Raw genomic sequence first — 20,953 nt, 5'->3', positions numbered from 1 at the left:
TTAGAGTTTGAAGGGATCCCAAGGATCATCTAGTTCAGCCCCCTGCAATGCAGGAATCTCAACTAAAGCGTCCATGACAGATGGCCATTCAGGCTAAGTATGCTCCCTCCTCCATGTGACAGCCCTTAAGATATTTGAAGATGGCTATCATATCTCCTCTCAGTCTCCTCTTTTCTAGGCTAAACATACCCAGCTCCTTCAAGCACTCCTCATAAGGCTCAGTTTCCAGATCATCTTGGTTGCCCTCCTCTGCACACATTCCAGCTTGTCAACATCCTTCTTAAATTGTGGTGCCCAGAATTGAACACAGTATTCTAAGTGTGGTCTGACTAAGGCAAAATAGAGTGATACTATTATTTTCCTTGATCTGGACACTGTACTTATGATGATGCAGCCTAGAATAGCATTAGGTGTGTGTGTGTTTTGCCGCTACATCACACTGTTGACTCATGTTAAGCTTGTGGTCCATCAAGACCCTGAGATCTTTTTAACATGTACTGCTAGTAAGCCAGGTGTCCCCCATCCTATATTTGTGCATCTGGTTCTTTCTGCCTAAGGGCATACCGTATTTTTTGCTCTATAAGACTCACTTTTTACCTCCTAAAAAGTAAGGGGAAATGTGTGTGCGTCTTATGGAGTGAATGCAGGCTGTGCAGCTATCCCAGAAGCCAGAAAAGCAAGAGGGATTGCTGCTTTCACTGCCCAGCAATCCCTCTTGCTGTTCTGGCTTCTGAGATTCAGAATATTTTTTTCTTGTTTTCCTCCTCTAAAAACCAGGTGCGTCTTGTGGTCTGGTGTGTCTTATAGAGCGAAAAATACAGTAGCCTTACATTTGTCCTTATTGAAATTCATTTTCTTAGCTTGCACCCAGTTCTCCAATCTGTTAAGGTCATTTTGAATTCTGATTCTGTCTTCTATGGCATTAGCTACCCCTCCCAGCTTGGTATCATCTGTGAATTTGATGAGCATCCCCTCAATTATTTCATCCAATTTGTTTATACAGACATTGAACAACAACGGTCCCAGGACAGAACCCTGCAGCACCCCACTTGTCCCTTTTTTCCAGGATGGTGAGGAACCATGAATAGTACTCTTTGGGTTCAGTTAGTCAACAGCTACAAATCCACCTAACCTACCTTGTTCAACACACATTTTACCTCACAAGATTATCAGACCTCTTTGTAAGGTCTGGTCACAAGCTCCCAGGATCTGCACTGAGCTAAGTTTGACTGCTGCTGGTTGCTAACTCCTCCCTCAGCCTGGCTTTCTCTCAGCTGTAACTCCTCCCCATCAGATCCTGTGTCCCCACAGAGCAATCAACCACACACGCCCTCAGGCTCCAAAAGACACACGCTCACTCTCTTCAGTCTCCCCCAGCAAACCTTGTCCTTGATTGCAAGGTCTGGTTGCAAGCTCCTAGGTCTGAGCTGGTCTTTTACAAGCCTCTTTTGCTTCAGACCAGTCCTCCCATACAATGTTTTACTGCCCGTGAATCTTTTCCTGACTGCTGTATGGAAAAGCACATAAAACTTACTTTTGAAACTTTTAAAAGGGGACAATTTGGGGGTTCACTGGATTAGCACATTTAAAAGGTTTTACAGCCTATATTTCCATGATTTTCTTTGCTGCATGTTTTGCAATGCTAAATCTCTGCTGGAGTTCTCTCACCAAAGAGTACTTGCCTCAAACTTGAGTCTTAGCTGCCAGGATTCCAGCATTTACATATTCCTTTCTTTAAGCCTCCTTGTTTTTGTCTTTTTCATTTGATCTACAGTCTATTCCTGGCCCTCTTTCTTGCCCCTTGCCCCTTCCTCACCGCTCTGCCCTTCTGTTGCTTCCATGTCACAATAGAGCCTCACTTCTAATTCTTGCAATCTTATAAATAAGCTGTCCTTCCTCCCTCTCTTTTAACTTTGATTTTAGCTGTTTTTATGAAGAAGTGGCTTGGAATTTATGGCACATTCTACACTCAGAGCTCTCTTTCATGGGCCTCTTACATATACACTCCATCTTCATGTGAGTGTGTGTAAACCAGAGTTCTCTTAATGATTTGACATCTTCATAACAGGAATAAGGAATAAGAGGAGAGGTCCTCTTGTGGATCAGGAATTGGTAAAGTAGCAGGAAGCAGAGAACCTTCTCCTCGCTCTGCACACCAACCCGTGGCTCCTCCTGGCTTGCTTTATGTTGGAGTGACCCAAATGTTGTGGTGGTACCCCAGCTTCCTTTTTGTCTTTCTTCACTCTGTGTCCTCCTCATCCCCCTCTCTGCTCTTCTAAGTCTTCTTGTTTTTCTGACCATATCATCAATCATACCCCTCCCTGTCATTCCATTCCATTCCCTCTTATGCTTCTTGCAAAGATAGGCTGATCCCCTTCATCAGCCCGATAACTGATTGGGCAGCAAACATAAGGAAGTCCAGTGGGTTACTGAAGTAATCTCTTTGCAGAAATGGAAGTCAAGCTGGAGCATTCCATCTCTTCCCACTTCTCTCTCTTTCATGATAGGCAAAGAAACTGCTCCAAGAAAGCCAGGCCAGGCAGCAGCTGCCTGAGCTGCTGTCTTTGCTGGATTGCTCTCAAAAAGCTAGAACTCCAAAGAGCATTTGCCAACCCTACCCAACTGGCTCATCTGAGTTGCTGCCCCCCCCCCAACAAAGCACAATCCAGGAACTGCTGTTACAGAAGAAGACATGCAAGGCTTTAGGGGGCACCTCAGGCTTAGCGTTCTCAGTGACTCCAACCTCTCCTTGTCACTCTCAGGAGCTTCCCCAAAAATGTACCTTGGGGTGCTGCATCAAAGAGACAGAAGAGACTGGGGCTTTTCCTTCCCCCTGCCACGCTCTAAGCTCTACACTGGATGCAGAGCAGCTGACTCACTGGGCCTCTGAAGCAAAGCAAAACTCCAACCTGAGGATCACATTTGCCATTTCAGCTTATGCACTGTGATGCCTAATGAGATTTCCTGAATGCCTTTGGTTGTTTATCTCATATGTTTGCACAATAATTTAGAATGGTGATACATTAAGCAGACATCAAAGGAAATGTATGGCAGTCAGATCTGTAGGTGGCAGTTACATGGCTAAGAGAGTGAAGAGGCTCAGGCATTCACATATCCTGCCTCAGAATGGATCACAAGGATGTCCATCTGCATCCAAGCAGAACCTGTTGCTTATCAACCCTCCAGGCAGGTTGCTGGTGATCTAAGACTTCTTTATGTAATGCCTTCTCCATAGAGATTTCATTTTGCATTACAGTTTCTTTGTTCCAATGAGGTTTCTGAAGGTGGGTTGCTTTTATGGGATGATATTTATTAGGTTTTGTATATGCAAACCAGCCTTGCTGGGCTGGACAGCCCTTTTCCACTGAGGAAGACTTCCCCCCAAGGACTGGGTCTCTATTTCCCTGGTATTTTCATGAAATAGGCTTTTCACCAGGACTTAGTTGGAATCCAGTGGCCTCCTTTGGGGGTGGGGAGCAATATCCATCTCGATCAGGGCGGTCCAACTTTTCATACTAAGTGGGCCACAAAAATACTTCAACACAAAACCTGCAGGCCACACACTGCCTTGTGTGGGGGGGGGGGGAATGAAGTCAAAATTTAACACCCACAAGCCTGCCTTCCCAAAACTGGCTAAGTGAGGTGCTGGGCTTTGGGGAGGAGGCATGAGGCTCTAGCAGGGTACCAGATCCTGTCCACCTTCTTCCCAAAGCTGGGAAAGTGCTAAGTAGGCTCTGGGAAGGGAGGAGGAGGACTCTGTCAGAGCCCTCATGCCTTCTTCCCAAAGCCCAGCACCTCACCTTGCTTACCTGACTTTGGGAGGGCTGAGGGGGAAGGGGTCAAATGTTGCTGAGGGCCACACACAAAAAGGCCTCAAGGGCCACATTTTGGACCACCCTGATCTAGATGATCTATTAAACTAGAATGCATATCCCATGTGCCTTCCTCTAATTGAATCATTCTACAATCAGAGAGAGAGGGAGAGGAGAATAAGGATGCTGGCACAAGCCCTAAATTCTAATCCATTCTATTTAGTGCCAGATTGTGGATGCACATTTAAGGGTGAAAATAATGATTGTAGTATGGATGAGAAGCAGGACTCCCATTTGAAAGAACGTGCCAATGTTGTGTCTGATTAACACCTGTGCTTCCTAATCCAGCAAACACTGCAGGTGCAGAGAACACCTTTCATCTATGGAGCTTTCTGCACAGGATGAAGGAGACTCTGGTCTATCTGCAAGCCACCAGTCTGAGTTTGTGGCAAACATTATTTCCAGATATTTTAAGACCCAAAACTTCCCATGAGAGGTCTAGGTGAGGTCTCTCAAGCTTTTGTCCTACTCAGTCATTGCCTTGGGCAGGCGCACACCCTGCCTGCATCAACTGTGCAGTTTTGAAAATAAATCAGTTATGAATTTATGCCATTCCCAAGGACAACTTCTTCCAGGCTCTTTTAACTCCACTAAACCTGCTGCCTCAAGATGCTCTTCCTTGACATTCTATTTTGCTCTCTACATCTGATTAAGTTCGGCACATCGAGAGGTGTGGGTTCAAGATTAGAGTTTCTTTAAAAAAACACAGTTCAAGCATGCAGTTCTGGCAGGACAATGTGAACCCAAAAGGAAAGAGCCATGGAAGAAAAGAGAAGTGTAGCAAGGAGAGGGTTAGTCTAGTCACTGCCACACCAGTAAATTATGCAAAATGCAGGCCTTTCTTTGTGCTTGTCCTATGAGACAGGCCATGGTTATTATGGCCATTCTGCAGTTGGGTAAAGGGAGGCTGATTATAGAATCAGGCTTACCCAGCTTTGATGCTCCACTACAAGCCCTTGGCTGGTGTTAAGCCAAGGCTTGACTGGGCTGCACAAAGCTCTGTAGCCACTCTGAGTAGCAGGAAAAAATGGGGGAAAGTGACACGGGGTTCGGGGAAGAAAATAGCATCCTTGTCCTGATATTTAGATTTATAAGTAGTGGCTTCAAAAACAATTCCCCCCCTACTATTCTCAAGGATTTTCACAGTGATACGATTTTGTAAAGACTTGATATTATTTTGTATAAAAAAGAAAATAATAATAAAATAAAATGGCTTTTCAAATTTTCAAAAAAACTTTCAATAGTTGCACCACAATACATCACACAAGACGTGACAAGCTGAACATTTTAAGCCCCAACAAAGGGAAATTGAAAAGCACCAGGATTTCCCTGAGAGTTGCTTGATGCATATTGATTCAAAACAAAAACAAAACCCTTTTCAAGACCAACGTTCTTCTTATAAGGAGAGAAATTGCTCATTCTACTCTAAATTGGGCTGGAGCTTCCAGGGGAAGTGAGAGACTCTGGTTGCCTTCGACAGCTCCTCTCAGAGACAGTAAAGAAGGTGGTGGTAGCATTTGGGAATTTGCTGTGTGCAGCTCCCTTCTGTCCATTCCCATTTTTTCTCTCTTTAAGGAATCCCAACTACAATGGCACACAGGCCCAGGCGGGGAGAGAAGGCTTGCTTCCATGAATGCCACAAAGGACACCCAGCAGCAGATACCCATCATGGCAAGGATGTGAATGAGTGAGTGAGTGAGTGAGTGGCTGCTCTCTTCCTGAGATGTATGAAGTCTTGTGGAGGCCAATGGTATGTGCATATGTGTGTGTGCAATGTGAGATAACCAGCCTCATATACCCAACATGATTAAGTCTAATTATTGCATGAAGGGGTTAAGGCCATAGAGTAAACTGTCTATCAGGAAAGCTCAACATGTGAGGAGATCTGAGCTGGTTGTTGCAACTCAGACTGCATGGCTCTTACAAGCCACTCTTGATTAATTTAGGAACTTTTACCACTTAGTAAGTAAGCCAAGTCTCCTGGCCCTTGTGGAAAAGCACATGAATGTGACCTTTAGAGAGTGTGTAAGTAAACCATTTTTAGCTTCTCAAATGTGTGAGAAGCTAGGGAAAGAGAGAAGTTTTGGAACTCACAAGGGCATATGTTAAAGGTCTACAACCCTTATGTTTTTAAAATCTCTGCTGGGGGTCTCTCACCAAAGAGTACTAGCCCCAAACTTGGATCATGGCATCCAGGAATTCTACTTTTCCTACCTATATCTTCCCCCCTGAACGAACATGCAAATGAACACAACACCCCCAGTGTCTTTGCCCACTGCTGCCAAGCAAAGACCAGCACTCCGACTTCCTATTTCTCCTCTTTGTACAACAGTTCAGTTCCTTAGAGGGACAAGTAGCTGAGAAATTTCCGTCCCCTCCCAAACCTTGGCGTGCCAAGACGGAAGAGGCTAACTAGCCTTCTGGCTTCCTCCAAACTAGGCCCATTTTCATGAGGTGGTTGAAGTAATATCCCAACAACATTTTAAAAGAAGCATTTCTCATGCTCCCAAATGTCAAGATATTGTAACAATCCACAGGGAGCATTATATTCACAAAGAATGAAAGTAGAAATGCAGATGATAATCCACTCCTTCACACAAACCATTGAGGGGGCTAGAAACCATTTAGGGCACAGTGTGAACATTTGTCCTAGCATCTCACCCCAAAAGCAACCAAAGAGGGAAGCGGGGGGGGGGGGAGATGAAAGAATGAAAACTGCAGGAAGGGTCAACTTTGCCCCACCTCCCTTTTAAAACAAAATCTAGAAATCCAAGTCCAGCAAAATGGCAGATAACTAACACACTGGTGCCTCTGAATCAGGCAGTGCAGAACTACAAAATCCATTGTTTGGAAAGAGAGGTTTTGAAAGCATCTCCAAGGAAACCAAGGGATGCCAAGACAGTGCAGAGAGTGAGATAAACCTATGCCTACTGCTGTCAGCACCTGTAGTTCAGGCTCACTCTTAAACAAGGTTATTTAAACTTGCCAGTTTCTGAGAACAGAACCTGCACAAACTCCATGGCTGTCCTAGCTGTTTGCAGGCCAAATTTGCATCACCTTGCATCTCTCTTTTCTGCTGCCCAAGGTGGCCATCACCACCCCATGGCATTGCTCTCCAGAACAGGAACATCTTTCTCCTTGAGCAGGTATGAGGAGTCTGTGGTAAATAGCATTGCAGCCAAAATAAAAATTCATGGGTTGCTAGACAAACAAAGGGTTAAGACACATGGAGATGGGGCATTCTGTGAAGTCATATCCCCTGCTTTTCTAGGTGGGGGAAAGTAACAAAAGGAAAATAATCCTTATTACTTACTCCCTCCTAAAAGTTCAGGTTGTTGTTTTCCTTTACCATGTAACTAAAGAGAGGAATGCTTCTCTGTGCTTTCCTGGACAGATTCCATTTTTTATCTCAACCATTTATTTTGTAATTGAAAAAATATATTCTGCCTGTCTTATTTCACTGCTGCTTACTGAGACATTATGAAAGTAAACAATATTTTTATTCTTACATGACAGACTTCTGTGTTATTCTTTCGTTTCTAGGAATAAAAGGGGGAAGGTCCAGTCAGCTAGAACACCCTGGATAATTATTAAGGTTAAGCAACCTTGTCCTAGAAGTTTCCACATTTTATACCACAAAGGGATGGTAATTTTAAACTTTGCTAACCAGACGATAAACTCACACAAGTGAGCATGAGGAAGGATAAATAATGAAGAATATCCTATCCTATGCTCCAAAGCCATCTAACATCCCACAGGCTTACTTTTGTTCAGGGGGTTATAAAGTTTGACTCAGCAAACTAGCCACCCATAATTTGTGGTGCCACCAGTCCCCTCCCCACTGGTAGGCACGGAGAACTGGGTCACCTCTCATTTGCGTGGGGTGTGGAAAAGGAAAGAGGGTCTGGTTGCTTTTCCCTGCTTAAAAACTGCAGAGGGAAGGAGACACCCAGGGTAGGAGGGATCTGTGTGGTTCTGGGAGGCCTCATCATCAGAGGATGGGGTGCACTGTCCCCTATCCCCCAAATGCACCCAATATTTCCAAGCTACAACTCCCAACATCCCTGCTTGCTGGAGCTGATAGGAGTTGCAGTTCAGCAACATCTGAAGGGCCACAATTTCCCACCCCCATCATTGGAGGAAAGAAGCACAGCAGAAGAGGAACCACCAAGACAAACTCACCAAGGGATGAGAAAGGTGACCACTGGAGACACCAGGGCAGACCATCAGATGTCACTAGAAGGGAAGAAGAAACTGCCCTGCATTCCTCAGCAGAATTTAGCATGAAATGAACTGGGAATGAAGCCAGCTCCCATTGGTGTGGGGCAAGCAGGGGACTCTGGGGAGAAGGATGTCAGACTCACCACGCGGGAGGCACCACTTTTCTATTATACGTCCTCTCAACACATACCTCCACACACCTCCACAACAACAACAAAATAGAAGAGACCAAACAAGTAACAAATGAAAAGTTCTTGGGGTTATCCTTGTAAAAAATCACAGTTTGATTTGCATGGGGAGAAGGAATAAGTCAGCTGATAAAATTAATAAGAAGATAAAATTAATATAGAACCAGCCGGGGGACAAAGGAGCCCCCATAGAGACTCCTCTGCCTGGGCCACATGGACAGATGGAAGAGGGGCGAGGGGCTTGCTTCATTCCTTGGGGATCATGCCCTTGATAGCCGACTCCCGGTTGACGTACGTCGCCCAGTACACCATGTTGAAAATGGTGAACAAGACCGGAAAGACGATGCGGGACATTTTGTCTACCTTGCTGACACTGTTGTAGGTCTTCTTGTTCTCAGGGGGCTTCTCTTCCAACCGGGCCACCTTTGGGGGTGCAGCAGCAGCGGCGGCAGCAGCAGCAGCCGTGACAGGTGTGGCTGTAGTTGCTGATGCGCTCTTGGCAATGGTGGGCAGGCCTGGCTCCTTGGTGATATTGAGGGCATACGTTGTGCCAACAATGTTGTAGGTGTTATTGGTCTTCTTTGCCAGCATGACGGGCTCTTTTTTCTGAGGAGGAATGAAAAAGTCTTTGGAAACCAGCCCAGAAACAGCTCCCAGAAACACTCGCTACTGCAGAAATAAAAGGCTTGCAAAAAAAACCAAAAAAAAAAAAAAAAACCCCAACCAGATGAACTTGGTGCAATTCAAAAATGCACCCCGTCAAACCTGGATCAGAGGGAAGGGGAGCATCTGCTTTGCATGCAGAAGGTATCAGGTTCAATCCCCAATGGCATCTCCAGGCAGGGATGGGAGAGATCCCCGGCCTGATACCTTGAAGAGTATTGTCAGTGTATACAATGCTGAGTCAGATGAACCAACTGTCTGACTCAGTATAAAGCAGCTTCCAATGTTCCCGGAGTAAACCATGTTGTGAGCTGCAAATGCTACAAGTCCTTGCCAAACATGGCATCTCCAACAGGAAATTTATGGCCAGTGAGATCTCAAATCATGTACGTGTGCTGCCTCACACCACAGGGAATCTGCAGGTAGGGCTCTTCTCTTCTCTCCCCCTCCCCCCTTTTAGAACAGGAGCAGTATCTATGTGATTTCTCAACCCCTTTATACAGCAGGTCATCTGTGTAATTCCAGGTGACATTTAACACATTGCAGGGCTTGAGATCATCTCCACTGATGTGGGAAGCCAACTGGCCTTTCACAGGTGAAAAAATGCTTCTGGGTTATAGTTATTCTCAGAGCTACTTTGGTGATGCGTAAAAGCCATACAGGATAAGCAAAGGGGGGGATTAAGGGCAGCAGCAGCAATGGACTCTTTCTTTCTTTCTTTCTTTCTTTCTTTCTTTCTTTCTTTCCCTCCCTCCCTCCCTCCCTCCCTCCCTCCCTGGGCTGCAAAACATTGATGTTTAGCTCTGTTTGGAGTAAGGCAGAGGTTCTCAAACTTTTGAGGGCGAATCCCCCCTTGGTTCCATGAACTCACCCCCAGTGCCCCATACCCTACAAAAGCACTATTCAGAATAGCAGTTTGCCTAACACACTAAGGGAGATAACAACACCATATAAGTCAAAACAGTGACAATTAATTGCACATTTATTCAAAATCCAATTAAAACCCTTCCATTTAATTAATTCAACAAAACTGATGAATTTGATCCAGTGATAGCAGCTTTCCAAAATCTGATAGTCATTTACTCCTCCTGCACCCCCTGCTACCCCCTAGGGAATCCCACCCCCCAGGGTGTGCTACCACCCACTTTGGGATCAACCAAAGTAAGGTTTCAATGCCTCTTCTTGTACGTCAAGTTCTGATTGCTCTCCCTCTTTGTTTCTCTTCTGCTCCCTCCAATGACTCCCTCTCTCACCTTCAATTCCTGGGCCTCCAGAACCTTCTTGCCATCCCAGGACCAGCTGCGTTTAGTGAAGTAGTTGACGGCAGCAAACTCAATCAGTGCAGAGAACACAAAGGCATAACAGACAGCCATGAACCAGTCCATGGCCGTTGCGTATGCCACTTTGGGCAAGGAGTTTCTTGCACTGATGCTCAGGGTGGTCATGGTCAGGACCGTGGTGACTCCTGTGGGAACAAAACCAGAAAAGGCACTGCTGACATGGGGCCACAGGAGGTTTTCTCCCTCTTGAGGGCAGTAGGGGATCCATTGAGCCTCCTTGGGCTGCTTTGTCACAGCGGCCACTGCCCTAGATGCCCCAAGAAAAGGTGGAAGGAGCCAGTGCCGTACCTGAGCACAGTCCCATTGTCAACACCAGGGAAGCTGTGTCTAATTATACAATTATGTTGCAGGATTAAATTAGCAAGACACTTAAAATAGGGAACCTGTAGGAGCCCTCAAGGTGATGTTGGACTACAAATCCCATCATCATCACTATCCCTGACCATTAGCCACTCTGGCTGCTGGGAGTTGGAGTGCAGCAGCATTGGTTAGCCACCCCTGATTTAAAGAGCTGGTTCAGCACCTTGTGGTCACAGCAGCCAACTGGATCCCTACCTGCAGTTCGCAGCAACTGATAATCAAAAGCACTACTGCCTCTGACAGTGGAGGGAGGACATAGCCATCATGGCTAGCAGATATTCCTGGGGGAAACCTCAGAGTTTAAGCCTTATGCAAATGTCTGTCATCAACATGAAGGGAATGTGGCTGACAGGCAGGAAGGTCCCTGCTGCTGCTGCTTCTCTCCAGCACCAGTCTTGATGCTGTCCCCGTCTCCCTGTTTCCTCCAGCCAGCCCTCAGACCATCCTCCATCAGAAGCTCACCAAACACTGTCCGTGCTGGAACACTCTCTCTGTTGAGCCAGAAAGAGACTTGGGAGAGGATGACTGTCATGATGCAGGGTAAGTAGGTCTGGATCACAAAATACCCAATCTTACGCTTAAGGTGGAAGTAAGTGGTCATCACAATGTAGGTTCCTGCAGTGATATGGAGGGGTGGGGGGGTAGAGAGGGATACAAGGGGTTTTTATTTGCCTTTTTTCTTTTCTTTTTTTGCATCCTTGCCAGTAAACATGATTGTTGAGATACAGCCTGCAGTGGAAAGCAATCGTTTTTGTTTTTATTTATTAAATTTGTCAGTCACTTTATCTTGCCCAGGGCAACCCAAGGCAACTTACAGCCAGCCAAACAAACAAACAAACAACAAACAAACAAACACACACTCCATATAGATTAAACCCCACATACATTAAAGGCAAGGGGAGGGAATACGTTTAAAGCATCCCACCCACTTCTAAAAGGTCACAGATAGTTAAAGGCCAAAGACCTGATTAAAGAGGAAAGTTTTTGCCTGGCACCTGAAGATATGTAAGGAAGGAGGAAGGTGAGCCTCCCTGGGGAGAGTACTGCACAAGCAGGGAGCCACCACTGAAAAGGCCCGTTCTTGCACTGCCACCCTCCTCAGGGTTGGCCTACCCAGGAGGCAAGGTAAGGGGGCCACCTTGAGGGGATCTACAGATCTGACCTCCAAGGAATGCATCACCAACTGCTGCTGCTGCCACCACCACCACTGCCTCTGCCACTGTGGCACCAATGGCTGTGGCATGCTCCTTGGAAGCTGGATCTGCTTCCTCCTTGGCAACACCTTTGCCAATGCCACCTCTATAGTGGCCTATTTGTGAAAAGGAGGGGCTACAAAACAACTGACCCTGCAGTTTTCACCTGAGACCAATCTCTGAGTGTCCCATCTGTGGGAGGTAGGGACAGAAGAACTGGGTGTTTTCAGTTGTAGGTGCCCCCCCCCCACCTGTGCAATGCTATCCCCAGGGAGGATTACCTGGTGCCATCACTACATAGCTTTAGGCGCTAGGCAAAAAAGCCCCAATTCCTCTTTTACCAGGGCTTGGGCTTTTTAGTATTGTAAGCCTCGTTAAACAAGTGAGACGTTTAGTCCTGCCTTTGTGGTTCCTGCTCATCATGGAGAATCATAGAATTGTAGAGTTGGAAGGGATGCCCAAGGGTCATGTAGTCCGACACCCTGCAGGAAACCATCCAAGGAGGCTCTCCATTACCTGTGCTGGATTCAATGGAGTCTCTCCCCACATTGTGGCCAAGGAGGTCGTACTGATTCAGGCGGGAGCCTTCTTCGGCCACTTCCACTTTCCCATGGGTCCAGGTGTAGATCACCTCTGTCTTGGTGTAAGCATCTGTGGAGAAAGCAGAAAGGATGGGATGGAGGAGGTTTAGCTACACCCTGGCAGCTCCTGCCCAATGAGGAACATCTCCAAAATGGTGCCCAGAATGGCTTCCAAAGGTCAACCCCAACTCCAGGAAAAGAGACACCCATTAGAAAGCTGTATCTGACACAGAGACGCCTGACTGAAACCCTGCACTCCCTCAAGGTGTGGGAGGGAAGGAGGCTGCCACCTGAGATCTTCCACGTCCTGCAAAAGACTAGTGGTGGTTCCAGCGGCTTCCATTGGCCTCTCCGATAACCAGGCTACTGGACCACTGGAGATATTTCTGGACTGCATCCCAGCTGAAGCATCAGTGGGTACTCAAGTTAGCCAAAGCAGGTGGAAAATATTAAGCCCACACTCAGAGGCTTGTCCCAGAAGGCAACCTCAGTGGGGGCCTGCAGGCGCTGTGGCAGCACCTCCTTTCCATCAGGCTCTGAAGCAGCAGAAGCAGCAATTGGATAGGACCTGTTGACTTGGGAGGTTCAGTTGTGCTGCTCATGTGTTGCTCCAATTAGACCTGGCTGCTCATGGCAGACAAACAGAGGCCACAAAAGCAGCCAAGTCTGTGGCCAAATGGAGACCCAAGGAGAGGCATCTAAGGCGCCATGTCAAAGAGATACCAGATGTTTGCCAGGCTGGCCACACCTGTGGGAACCAGACTCTTGGCTTGACACACCAGCTGGCAGTGGGGCACCTCTGTCTACTAAATATATTTCCACTGGTTGAGCAGAGGGGAGTGGGGGGGGGGTCATAGGGCCACCAGGTCCAGGAGCTCTCAGATCCAGTATGGCAAAGCAACATTGATCCCATTTCCATATCATGTTCCAAGGAAATCTTCCACTAGCCGATTGATCAAATATTGATTTGGGTTCAATTTATTATTATCATTATCATTATTAAACAAAGCACAACATTTGCAGTTATTTGATGCTTTCCTTTAGACTGGTCTGTATGCATGTGAGCTTGTGATTTCTTATACTGCAGTGCATAGAGAGACATGTGAAATAATAGGGAGTGGGAGGCACTGTGGTCTAAACCACTGAGTGTCTTGGGCTTGCCAATCGGAAGGTCAGCAACTCGAATCCAAGAGATGGGGTGAGCTCCCAATGCTCTGTCCCAGCTACTGCCAACCTAGCAGTTCAAAAGCATACCAGTGCAAGTAAATAAATAGGTACCGCTGCGGTGGGAAGGTAAATGGTGTTTCTGTACGCTCTGGTTTCCGTCACAGTGTACCGTCATACCAGAAGTGGTTCAGTCATGCTGGCCACACGACCCGGAAAACTGTCTGTGGACAAATGCCGGCTCCCTCAGCCTGAAGCAAGATGAGCACCGCACCTCATAATCACCTTTGACTGGACTTAACCATCCAGGGGTCCTTTACCTTTACCTTACCTTACATGTGAAATAATTGTTTTAGTTGATGATGAGTGGATTACAATAATTCAAAAATACAATATTAGAAAGAATTAAGACAATTAAGGGGAGCATGGTATTCTACAGGAAGGGGTTTTTCTAGAGACTGCTGTCCTACAATCAATTTTCACCCAATTCTGTATAAGGTGTAAACCTCAAAATTAATTTATCTGTGAGGGAAAAATTACCTTAAAATGACAGCTTCACTTTGGAAGGCCACTTTGAAAATAGAGGTTCATAGCAATGCAGGATGTCGCATAAGCTCACACTCTCAGGGATGTTTGCTCGCTTGATAGCTAGCCTGCCAAGGACCCATACCTGCTGCCTTCAAGCCAAGAATGCAAGGACACTTTGCTTGTGCTGTCGGGAAAGTACTTACAGCTCCCAAACTTCAGTGGACAGGCATGCACATCCATTGGGAAGTCCTCCAGGTGCATCGGACACTCCGCATGAATGGTCAATCTACAAGAAACAATGACCACTGCCAATGGAATATCCAGGTGTTAAACCCACTGTTGCCAACCCTGTTCTTCTATTGCAAGCAAGGAGTTTCCCAGGCAAACTGTTGGCCAAATGGACATTTCCTGAGAGCGGGTTGTGCTCCTGTAGCCCACTGCTTTCTGACATGATCACTGTAATCCAAATGCTCACATCCACACATTTCTATGGGGGATTGCAATGCATACTCTTAAAGCTGCATAAGCAGCACATGCTTCTCCCAGTACAAAGGGACACAAAGGCACTCCGGGATTGGGAGTCATTAAACTGCAAAAAAAATACCAAGAACATTCTGCTGAAGCTTTATTCCTTGTGAGTTGGAGTGACAAGTCTTCTACAAGACCAAGGGAGGAGGAGATGGACTGAACCAGGGATTTTGAACAACATCCTGCAAATCATTAAGACCGTCAGTAAAATGAGAAAGTGCCTACTAAGTCAGGCCAACGGCTCATGTGATATGATTATGCTGACAGCTCAGACAGGGAAAGGCAGAGATCCCCACCCCCACCCCATTCTGCACTTCAGGTTCCTCTAAGCTGTCGGGATTGATCCAGTGGCTGCATACTTTATCATATCCTCCTACTACCCCTGAGCTGTGGTCTCCAGAAAAGTTGCATGGCAGCTGACTCTTCCCAGTGGAGCCTAACCTGCAGTGTCTGTGACACACTCAGGTTGGTTGTAGGGCTGTGAAGATGCTTGGGCAGCAGGAGATGCTAGTCAAGCTGCAGGAAGGCCAGAGGAAGATGCCCAAGGTGAACCCTCTGGTGCCCATTTCAGCTGAGAGGCTCAATCCCTTCCAGGAGGTGATGGCGGGTGCTGAGTAAGGAAGACATGCCTTTGGGAAGCAAAACCACCACCTACCTCATGGTGTAGAGGAGGGTACCATTGTCCACCAGTCGAAGAAGCTTGTTGGGTGTGGTCATGTTGTGAGCCACCGATTTCTTGCCATTGTGGAAAAAGGTGTCAGGTGTCCAGATCTTGCTGGCCAGCAGGTTGTTGAGGGGGAGGATCTTCATGGGGCCATCAAACTTTAGCCTCTCATCTCGCCAGGACTGCCGGAAGAATACATCAATTGTGTACTCCTGCCAGAAGATAAGATGCAGGTTTAGATTTTAAATAGTTATTTTGCAGATGGTTCACTACATATGCAGAAATATTTCTAATAAAATAAAATAAAATAAAATAAATCCTTGTTCCAGTGGACTTCACAAAGTTAAAATACTTTGGTCTTGAATGTTTTCAGCCAGGCAGATTCTTGTTCCATCTGTCTATGGGGCAGGGGAGTTCTCTATCTTATATACTTACCCACAGCAGCCTTAGATCCACAGGTGAAAGATATAAGAACATAAGGACACGAAAATATGAGAAGAACTCTGCTGGATCAGGCCAAAGGGGGTCCCACCTAGTCCAGCATCCTGTTCTCACAGTGACCAACCAGATGCCGATTATGCAAGTGGGATCCAAGCACAAGAGCCCTCTCCCTGCCTGGGGTTTCCAGGGAGAGGGGGAGAGGGAGAGAGACAGAGAGATTCCTTTCCAGCATAATTGTTGTGGGGCCACTTTCTGCCAGAGAGCCTGGAGGGGAATTGGGATAGTCCTGGGCATTCTGAGCCCACTAATGTGCTCACATCCTCCTCTTCCCACCGACATGGGAACCAGATGTGTGGTGAGGTCTGCCCTCAGCATTTCCACTACTTCTTCCATTTGCCCCATAGTCTTCTCCCCTCTGTACCTCTCCTCCAACATGCATTCATTCCCACCCTGCCAAGCTCTGCCTGCCTGCCTGCCTGCTTCCCTGCTGCTGCTGTGTCTGTCTCTAATCTGCTCCTGGCAGCCACCTTTCCTCCCTGCTGCTAATCTTGGCTCTTCCTTTTTTGCCTTCTCAGCAATGCCCTAGCCTGCCTCCAGGAGGATGACATAGATCTGCTAGTAGAATTTAGTCAGATCTACAGATTAAGCTGCTTTCACAGCCCTCCCTTCTACCCAGGAGCCTGGAATGCAGATGAGGGAAGGGGGTGCCATAGATATCCAAAAAGACAATTCTCCTCTGGAGGAAATAGTGGCAGATAAAAGTGACACAACACAGTACTGTAGAAGGGTCATCTACTGAGGGCAGGTGTGGACTCAGAAATAACTTAAGAAGAGCCTGATGGATCAGGCCCATCAAGTCCGGTATCCTGTTCTCACAGTGGCCACCCAGATGCCATGAACAAGGGCAACACACTTCCCCTCTGTGGTTTCCAGCCATTGGTATTCAGAAGCATTACTGCCTCTGAACATGAAAGCACAGCCATCATGGCTAGTAGCCATTGATAGCTCTCTCCACCTTCATGAAAGTGTCTAATCTTCTTTTTAAAGCCATCCAGGTTAGTGACCATCACTGTCTCCTGTGAGAATGAGTTTCATAGTTATGTGAAGGACTTTCTTTTATCCATCCTAAATCTTCTAATTTTCAGTTTCGTTGGATGTCCAGGAGTTCTAGAGTTCATAGAATCATAGAGTTGGAAGAGACCACAAGGGCCATCGAGTCCAACCCCCTGCCAAGCAAGAAACACCATCAGAGCACTCCTGACATATGGTTGTCAAGCCCCTGCTTAAAGACCTCCAAAGAAGGAGACTCCAAAGAAGGAGTTATGAGAGAGAGAGAAATTTCTCTGTGCATTTTCTCCATGACATGCATCATTTTATAAACTCCCATCATGTTGCCTCTTATTTGTCTTTTCCCTAAACTAAAAAGTCTTCTTTCTTCTTAGGGGAATTGCACCATCCCCTTGACCATTCTGGTGGCCCTTTTCTGAACCTTTTCCAACTCCATAATATCCTTTTAGTGGTAAAGCAACCAAATCTGTGCAAATGTGGCCACACCATAGATATGCAAAATGGAGTTATGGTATTTGCAGTTTTATTTCCAGTTCCTTTTCTAATGAACCATAGCAAGGAATCTGCCTTTTACACAGCTACATATAGAGGAGGAAGGGTGATTGCAATTCCTCTTTTCAAATCAGGGCTCATCCGCACTTGCCTGTGCTCTTCATTTTTAAGCACATATCTGTGCTTTAAAACTCCCTTTCCTACTGCTTTTTCTCTCTTTTGGGTCATGGTGCTTTCCCCAAGAAAACCCACTCTTTACCACTGAATCAGAGCAAACAGCAATCTGTGGGGAACCCGAATTGCCATTTGATCTGATTCAGCATTAAAGAGTGGGTTTTCCTGGGGGAAGTGGTGCGGCAAAAAACCCAAGCACTCGGACACAGACCAGGAAGGTGCGGACCTATGCCTAGAAAGCATGGGCAAGAACGTAAGAGTGGATGAGCTCTTTAGTTAGAACTAAGGTCTTTGGTACTATGGTCCAGAGCACCTTCTATAAAGATTGGAGTTGTAATCTGCACCACTGATTAATAGGCAAATATGTCTGATAAACCAGATACAGCTGAAAGTGGAAAACACACAGCTTAAGCACACTCACACACACTTGAACAGGAGAAGTACGTGGATGAATCATAATAAAAATTGGCCCTGAAACTGGAACTGTACATTCCACAAGCATTGCCTTCTTGAGCTGCAACCCAAAATAGGAGGTAAGGGAACACCCAGCTACTTAAAATGAATTTGAATCTCCAGGGCCTGATGAGCTTGCAGATGTACTGTAATCTCAGAGCCTCTGTCTATAATATTTGAGAATTATTGGAGAACAAGTGAGGTCCTTGCAAACTGGAGGCAAGCAAATGTTGTCTCCATCTTGAAAGCAGAGGGAGAGGACCCAGAAAACTACTGACAGGTCAGCTTAACATCAGTTCCAGGAAAGGTCCAAGAACAGATAATTCAACCGTCAGTCTGTGACCACTTAGAAAAGGATGTTGTGATTACTAAGGCTCAGCATGGGTTTGTCAAAAAGAAATCATGCCAGATGAATTTCATTCTTTCTTTGATAGAGTTACAAGTTTAGTAGATCAGGGGAATGTGGTGGACATAGGGTATCTCAATTTCGGTAAGGCTTTTGATGAAGTCTTCCATGATATTCTTGCGCAGAAGCTGATAAAATGTGGGCTGGATGAGGTAGATTTGTAAAAGGCTGACTGACAGAACCCTAAGTGTTCATTATTGGTTCCTCATCATCCTGGAAAAAAGTGACAAGAGGGGTATCGCAGAGTTCTGACCCGGGCCCACAGTAGTTCAATGTTTTTATAAATGTCTTGGACAAAGGAATTGAAGGGAAGCTCATCAACTTTGCAGATGACACCAAATGGGAGGGCTAGCTAATGCCACAGAAGACAGAAATGGGATCCAATATGACCTTAACAGATTAGAGAACTGGGCCCAAACTAACAAAATGAATTTCAGTTGGGACAAATGTCCGCTTCTACATTTAGCCAGAAAGAACGAGCTGCATAAATATAAGATGCAAGACACCAGGCTTGCCAGTTGTGAAAAGGACCTAGGGGTCTCAGTAGACCCCAAGGGTAACATGAGTCAATAGTGCGATGCAGAGGGGTGGGGTAGGGAACTAATGCTATTCTAGGCTATATCAACAGAAGTGTTGATCAAGGGAAGAAATAGTACCAGTCTATTCTGCCTTGGTTGGACCAGACCTGAAATACTGAGTCAAGTTCTGAGTGCCACAATTTAAGAAAGATATGGACAAGGTAGAAAATGTGCAGAGGAGGGTGACCAAGGTGATCAAGGGTCTGGAAACCAAGTCTCATGAGGAATGGTTGAGGGAGCTGGGCATGTTTAGCCTGGAAAAGAGGAGTCTGAGAGAAAATAAGATAGCGCTCGTCAAATATCTAAAGGGCTTTCCTATGGAAGATGCAGCAAGCTTGTTTTCTCCTGCTCTGGAGGGTTCAAACCAATGGCTTCAAGTCACAAGAAAGGAGATTCGGGCTAAAAATCAGGAAGAACTTTCTGACAGTAAGAGCTGTTCGACAGTTGACTGGATTCCATTGGGAGATTGTGGATTCTCCTTCTACTGAGGTTTCTAAGCAGAGGTTGGATGGCCATCAGTCATGGATACTTCAGTTAAGATTGCTGCATTGCAGGGGGTTGGATTAGATGACCCTCAAGGTCCCTTCCAACTCTACAGTTGTATGATTCTATGATTTTACTTATTTTAGGTGTTTTTACTTTACAGTGGCACCTCTGGTTGCGAACGGGATCCGTTCTAGAGGAGCGTTCGCCACATGAATAGAACGCAACCCGCAGCGGCGCATCTGCGCACACGCGGGACGCGATTCGCTGCTTCTGCGCATGCGCGTGATGTCATTTTGCGCTTCTGCATATGCGCAAGCAGCGAAACCCGGAAGTAACCCTTTCTGGTACTTCTGGGTCGCTGCGGGATGCGACCTGAAAAAACATATCATGAAGCAGACGTAACATGAGGTATGACTGTATATGAATTAAAGAGGTTGTATAAAGTTTAAATGATTGTATTTTCCCATTCACATCTCCTCAAATCAAAAAGAATATAGAAAACTACTGTATACAAAGGCACTGTCCTTTCCCTGTGCCTGTCCAGCTTTGGTCCTGGTGGCCTGCTTGTATCTCAAAAGAAGATCCTGGGATACAGTAATCTAGTAACACATGTGTATACACAAAGTTGTATCAAGGCCCCACGACCGGCAGAAAGCAGTTAACTGAATGCCATTCTTTTTTGTGCATATTATTTTAATTACTAGAATGCACATTTTTTTAAAAAAAATACCCCCCAATAAAATGTTTTCAGTTGGTAGAGCATGAGACTCTTAATCTCAGAGTCATGAGTTCAAGCCCAATGTTGAGCAAAAGATTCCTGCATTGCGGGGGTTGGACTAGATGACCCTCATGGGTCCTTGCAACTCTGCAATTCTATGATTCTATGTGTGAGCGTGAGAGAGTTGATCCCAACTCTCCTCTGAATTTTATACTCTTGCCCTACTCCTCCTCTCAGTTACACAAACACTGAAACTGAATAGGAAGGGCAGCAAAGTTCTTTCCAAGCACTCCAAGCACTCCCCCCCCCCAATGATTCATCAGTGGTATCAAGGACCCAGCAACAAGTTCAGGCAAACAAAACCTTCAGCAGCAGTTTCTGTGGCAACGCTGGTGCAGCTGGTAAGTGCAGATGGTGCCCAAGACATGACCAGTTGTTGTTGCTGTTGCTGCTGCTGTTGCTGCTTCCTCCTCCTCCCGATCCAGTGCTGCCCTACTCTTCCTCTTGACAGATACTGGGCAATCTGCCCACCCCCCAGTTCCTTCCCCTTTGGAAGAATAGAAACACCCCAACGAGCAACAAGTCAGTACTTCTTCATCTCTGATGCCCCCTGCTATGGTGAGCCTTGAACCAGTACAGCTGCTTTTGAAGCCTCCTTCCTGTAACTAAAACTTGCTGACCCCAATTGGAGCATTCAGGACCAAGGCTATCCCAGCAAGCAGCTTCATGTGAGGAGTCATGGACAGACTGACTCCCTGTTCTCCAGCCAAGGAAGACAGCATGACTTCTAGATCTGAGCCTTCTTGCTCCAGTGTTCCAGCCACCCACTCACCCA

At 46.2% G+C, this 20,953-nt stretch overlaps 1 protein-coding gene across 3 annotated transcripts in view; it reads right to left on the bottom strand.

Moving 5' to 3' along the window:
* Nucleotides 1-2,243: 2,243 nt before the first annotated feature.
* Nucleotides 2,244-20,953, bottom strand: part of LOC310669535 (gamma-aminobutyric acid receptor subunit alpha-3-like) — a 43,256-nt gene continuing 24,546 nt past the window's right edge. For all 3 annotated transcript variants that reach the window (XM_083423816.1, XM_083423817.1, XM_083423818.1), the window contains exons 5-10: nucleotides 15,294-15,514; nucleotides 14,314-14,396; nucleotides 12,354-12,488; nucleotides 11,107-11,259; nucleotides 10,198-10,409; nucleotides 2,244-8,887 (exon numbers count right to left, since the gene is read on the bottom strand). In XM_083423816.1, coding sequence (XP_083279942.1) covers nucleotides 8,528-8,887; nucleotides 10,198-10,409; nucleotides 11,107-11,259; nucleotides 12,354-12,488; nucleotides 14,314-14,396; nucleotides 15,294-15,514 — 1,164 coding nt within the window. In that variant the 3' untranslated portion in view covers nucleotides 2,244-8,527. The remainder of the gene's footprint in view (nucleotides 8,888-10,197; nucleotides 10,410-11,106; nucleotides 11,260-12,353; nucleotides 12,489-14,313; nucleotides 14,397-15,293; nucleotides 15,515-20,953) is intronic.

The sequence above is a fragment of the Podarcis tiliguerta genome (genome assembly GCF_965153285.1).
Source record: "Podarcis tiliguerta genome assembly, chromosome: Z".
Classification (NCBI taxonomy): Eukaryota; Metazoa; Chordata; class Lepidosauria; order Squamata; family Lacertidae; genus Podarcis; species Podarcis tiliguerta.
This window is presented reverse-complemented; position numbering and strand designations above follow the sequence as displayed.